General features: G+C 45.4%; 1 protein-coding gene across 2 annotated transcripts in view; it reads left to right on the top strand.

The window, feature by feature from the left end:
- Nucleotides 1-4,706, top strand: part of CASC3 (cancer susceptibility 3) — a 24,458-nt gene that overhangs the window by 17,704 nt on the left and 2,048 nt on the right. For both annotated transcript variants that reach the window (XM_012803053.1, XM_003786400.2), the window contains exons 8-13: nucleotides 216-280; nucleotides 1,894-2,008; nucleotides 2,254-2,352; nucleotides 2,606-2,820; nucleotides 3,969-4,091; nucleotides 4,241-4,303. In XM_012803053.1, the coding sequence (XP_012658507.1) occupies nucleotides 216-280; nucleotides 1,894-2,008; nucleotides 2,254-2,352; nucleotides 2,606-2,820; nucleotides 3,969-4,091; nucleotides 4,241-4,264 (641 nt within the window). In that variant the 3' untranslated portion in view covers nucleotides 4,265-4,303. The remainder of the gene's footprint in view (nucleotides 1-215; nucleotides 281-1,893; nucleotides 2,009-2,253; nucleotides 2,353-2,605; nucleotides 2,821-3,968; nucleotides 4,092-4,240; nucleotides 4,304-4,706) is intronic.

Below are 4,706 nucleotides of genomic sequence, written 5' to 3'. Positions count from 1 at the left end.
CTGAAGGTTTTTTTTCTCCCCATTTTCAGGGACATTATTGCTGTATTAGGCAGTGGGGACAAATTTTCAAATCATGGTGTTGACAGGAACAGAGATAGTTTAAAAGGAATTTTGTTTGTTTAAAAGAAAAAAGCCATTTCCCATGTTGACTCTTCAACCTGTCATTTAGTTGATCATGTGAATCCAGCATCAGTGACTTTTTTGGTCTCTTACAGGTATGCCTAACCATATACACATGGGAGCAGGACCTCCACCTCAGTTTAACCGGATGGAAGAAATGGTATAAAATGGAAAAGGGAGTAGACTGGTGGGGTGGCTACACATTACGGCTTGTTCACTGTTTAAATCAAGATAAAATTTTGTGGGCTGGGCATGGTGGCTTACGCCTGTAATCCTAACACTTTGGGAGACCGAGGCAGGTGGATTGCTTGAGCTGACAGGTTCAAGACCAGCCTGAGAGGCTCAGGGCCTGTGGCTCAAGTGGCTAAGGCGCCAGCCACATACACCTAAAGTGGCAAGTTCGAATCCAGCCCGGGCCCACCAAACAACAATGATGGCTGCAACCAAAAAATAGCCAGGTGTTGTGGCGGGCACCTATGGTCCCAGCTACTTGGGAGGGGGAGGCAGGAAACTCACTTGAGACCAGGAGTTGGAGATTGCTGTGAGCTGTGATGCCACAGTACTCTACCCAGGGTGACAGCTTGAGGCTCTGTCTCAAAAAAAAAAAAAAAAAAAAAAAAAAAAGACCAGCCTGAGCAAAAGCGAGACCCTGTCTCTAAAAATAGCTGAATGTTGTTGCAGGTGCCTGTAGTCTCAGCTGTTTGGGAGACTGAGGCAAGAAGGATCCCTTGAGTCAGACAGAGTGTCTCATGCCTGTAATTCTAGCATTCTGGGAGGCCAAGGCAGGTGGATAGTTTGAACTCACAGGTTTGAGACCAGCCTAAGCAAAAAATGAGACCCTGTCTGTACTAAAAATAGAAAAACTGAGGCAGGAGGGTTGTTTGAGTGCAAGAGTTGAAGAGTGAAGAGTGCTAAGGCGCCAGCCACGTACACCTAAGGTGGCGGGTTCGAATCCCCAGCCCGGACCCGCCAAACAACAATGATGGCTGCAACCAAAAAATGGCCGGGCGTTGTGGCGGGCGCCTGTGGTCCCAGCTACTTGGGAGGCGGAGGCAGGAGACTCGCTTGAGCCCAGGAGTTGGAGGTTGCTGTGAGCGTGATGGCATGGCACTCTACCCAGGGGGACAGCTTGAGGCTCTGTCTCAAAAAAAAAAAAAAAAAAAAGTTGAAGGTTGTTGTGAGCTATGATGCTATGGTACTCTAGCAAGGGCAACAACATAAGACTGTCTCAAAACAAGAAAAAAAAGATAAGATCTTGAAGTCAGTTTTTCCATCAGTTACCCAAATATAGGTATCAGAAATCTATAGGAAGGTTTATGTTCTTTTATGTTTTTTGTTTGTTTGTTTTTGAGACAGAGCCTTAATCTGTCACCCTGGGTAAAGTGCCATGGCATCACAGCTTATAGCAACTTCCGGCTCCTGGGCTTAAGCAATTCTCTTGCCTCAGCCGCCCAAGTAGTTGGGACTACAGGCGCCCGCCACAATGCCTAGCCATTTTTTGGTTATAGTTGTTATTATTGTTTGGCAGGCCTGGGCTGGATTACAGCCCACTAGCTCTGGTGTATGTTCCTGGCACCTTAGCCACTGGAGCTATAGGAGCTGAGCCGGAAGGTTTATGTTCAGATGTTAATGTTTTTCGTTCATTTTCAATTCACTTTCCAAATAGTTAAACACCCACCATGTATCAAGTGTTTTGCAGCACCTGAAGAAGAGGGACTTGATATGTGAGTCACTCCTCTGGAAGTTTTGTTTAGGCCTCTCTCTCTGTCTTAGGGTGTCCAAGGTGGTCGAGCCAAACGCTATTCATCTCAGCGGCAAAGACCTGTGCCAGAGCCCCCTGCCCCTCCAGTGCATATCAGTATCATGGAGGGACATTACTATGATCCACGTGAGTTTTTTATTATAGTTGGGGTACCTTTCTTGGCAGGGTATAGTAAATTTAAGAGACCAGCCTCCTGCCTCCTGAATTTCCCTTCTGATCTTTCACAGTGGTTATCAAACATTGTCTGGTTGCTGTTTTCTTCACATGGAAAATTGAGAACCATCTTTTGAAGGGTTTGGGGGACAAGGAGACTTGTCTTATGTGATATGAAGAGTGAGAGTTTATGAGAGTCCCAATGTGATATCTTACAGTGCAGTTCCAGGGACCAATCTATACCCATGGTGACAGCCCTGCCCCACTGCCTCCTCAGGGCATGATTGTGCAGCCAGAAATGCACCTTCCCCACCCAGGTAAGCTTTGCACCTCTGCTTATGTGCTTCCAGTACATGAGGATGTATATTTGGGGCTCCACAGACCTCATCATCCTGAGCTCTGTGCTGCTAGCCTGTGTGGCTGGTCATCCTGGCTGCTTAGGCAATAGACTCCTCTGTGTCCATCCTGAGGGCTTCCATCCTGAGCCTATTTGTGCTGAGCAGTCCAGCCAGGCCATCCCATGAAAATGGTATCATCTTTTTCAGTTTCTGTTTTCTTCTCCTTGTCCAGGTTTACATCCCCATCAGACACCGGCACCTCTGCCCAATCCAGGCCTCTATCCCCCACCAGTGTCCATGAATCCAGGACAGCCACCACCTCAGCAGTTGCTTGCTCCTACTTACTTTTCTGCTCCAGGCGTCATGAACTTTGGTAATCCCAGTTACCCTTATGCTCCAGGGGCACTGCCTCCCCCTCCACCTCCTCATCTGTATCCTAATACACAGGTGAGATTTTTCTAGGTACACGTCCTTTAATACAGACAGAAATGTGGTATGGGGAAAATGCTAAAGGAATTTGAGACATTTCAATGCCACTGATTAGTATATGGCACCAGGACACCTCTTTGTGGTCAGGAGTTGGAAATGCACTTTATGTAATACCTATCATCTGTTTGTTTCTTTGAGTGTTGTAGTGCATCATAGGCAGCAATACCTGCTATTTATTTAACTGCATAAAGAACCTGTATTCTACTCCTTATCAGTTCTACCCTATCTTACTTTACTTCCAATAGGTTAACAACATCAGGTAGCTAGAATGTCATTGTTGAGCTCAGCCTTTTCTGTTTGTCAGCCAATGGTAGGAGTTAGAGAAAGCTGGGCAGTACTTTGAAGAAATAAGAACCAGAGGGAGGCGCCTGTGGCTCAGTGGGTAGGGCACCGCCCCATATACCAAGGGTGGCAGGTTCAAACCTGACCCTGGCCAAACTGCAACAACAACAACAACAAAAAAATAGCCAGACATTGTGGCCGGTACCTGTAGTCCCAGCTACTCAGGAGGCTGAGGCAAGAGAATCACCCAAGAGTTGGAGGCAGTTGCCAGGAGTTGAAGGTTGGCTGTGAGCTGTGATGCCATGGCACTCTACCAAGGGCAATAAAGTGAGACTCTTGTCTCAACAACAACAAAAAGGCTCGGCGCCTGTGGCTCAAGCAGCTAAGGCGCCAGCTACATACACCTAAGCTGGAGGGTTTGAATCCAGCCTGGGCCCACCAAACAACAATGACGACTACAACCAAAAAATTGCCGGGCATTGTGATGGGTGCCTATAGTCCCAGCTACTTGGGAGGCAGAGGCTGGAGACTCACTTGAGCCCAGGAGTTGGAGGTTGCTGTGAGCTGTGATGCCATGGCACTTCACCCAGGGCAATAGCTTGAGGCTCTGTCTCAAAAATAATAGTAATAATAAAAACCAGTCTAATAATGACATATTAAGGCAAAATGAATAGGCACGTTATTTTGAAGGAGAGCAGCATAGAGATTTAAAAAAATTATAAATTCCCCAATATTCTTATTTTCATGTCTCAATAATATTTGCCGTTCATAAGTTAGATGAATTAATTCCTAACTTTTTCTTCTTCTGGTTTGTGGGTCCCCAGGCCCCATCACAGGTATACGGAGGCGTGACATACTATAACCCAGCCCAGCAGCAGGTACAGCCAAAGCCCTCCCCACCCCGGAGGACTCCCCAGCCAGTCACCATCAAGCCCCCTCCACCTGAGGTATGAGAGCCCCTTCCCATACTTAAGGCTCATGCAGCATCAGTGAGCTTTCCTTTTCCCCAGAGGATTTCCCTCCTTTTCTGGGTGTGTTTCTATGGATAAATCTTTTGGGTATGACCTGATAACAAACTCCAACTTTATTATTTCAGGTTGTAAGCAGGGGTTCCAGTTAATATGAGTTCCTGAATATTTTAATCTAACATCGTATAAAAGTAAGTGCACAATGTACTGTGAATCCTGTTCTTAAAACTAATGTTCATGTTCACTTAACAAACAAAATTGCCTAATTAATGCTTTAAGTTATAATTATGATATATTTGAAGAGAGACTTAAAGGAGTCCTGAAATTTGCTGGTTTGTTTTGGAAATATCAGGCAGGTTTAAAATAGAAATCATGGCTCACTCGACAATTTCAATTGAGAAAGCCACAAGGAAAAAGTACTTGATGACAGTCTTAAACTTGATCAAGGAAAGAGGAAATCTAAATTTGAGGTGTTACAGCAGAAAGCCAATTCTAAAGATCACTGGGGGATTTTTTTGTTGTTGTTTCTGCTGTTTTAAGGACCTTACTTTTAAACCCATAATTTAGAAACGTGGCTTTTTGTTTTTGTTTTTT

The sequence above is a fragment of the Otolemur garnettii genome, unplaced genomic scaffold (genome assembly GCF_000181295.1).
Source record: "Otolemur garnettii isolate 467f Iridium unplaced genomic scaffold, OtoGar3 scaffold00018, whole genome shotgun sequence".
NCBI classification, from domain to species: domain Eukaryota; kingdom Metazoa; phylum Chordata; class Mammalia; order Primates; family Galagidae; genus Otolemur; species Otolemur garnettii.
The sequence above is the reverse complement of the archived record's forward strand: the minus strand, read 5'-3'. Positions and strand labels throughout refer to the sequence as shown.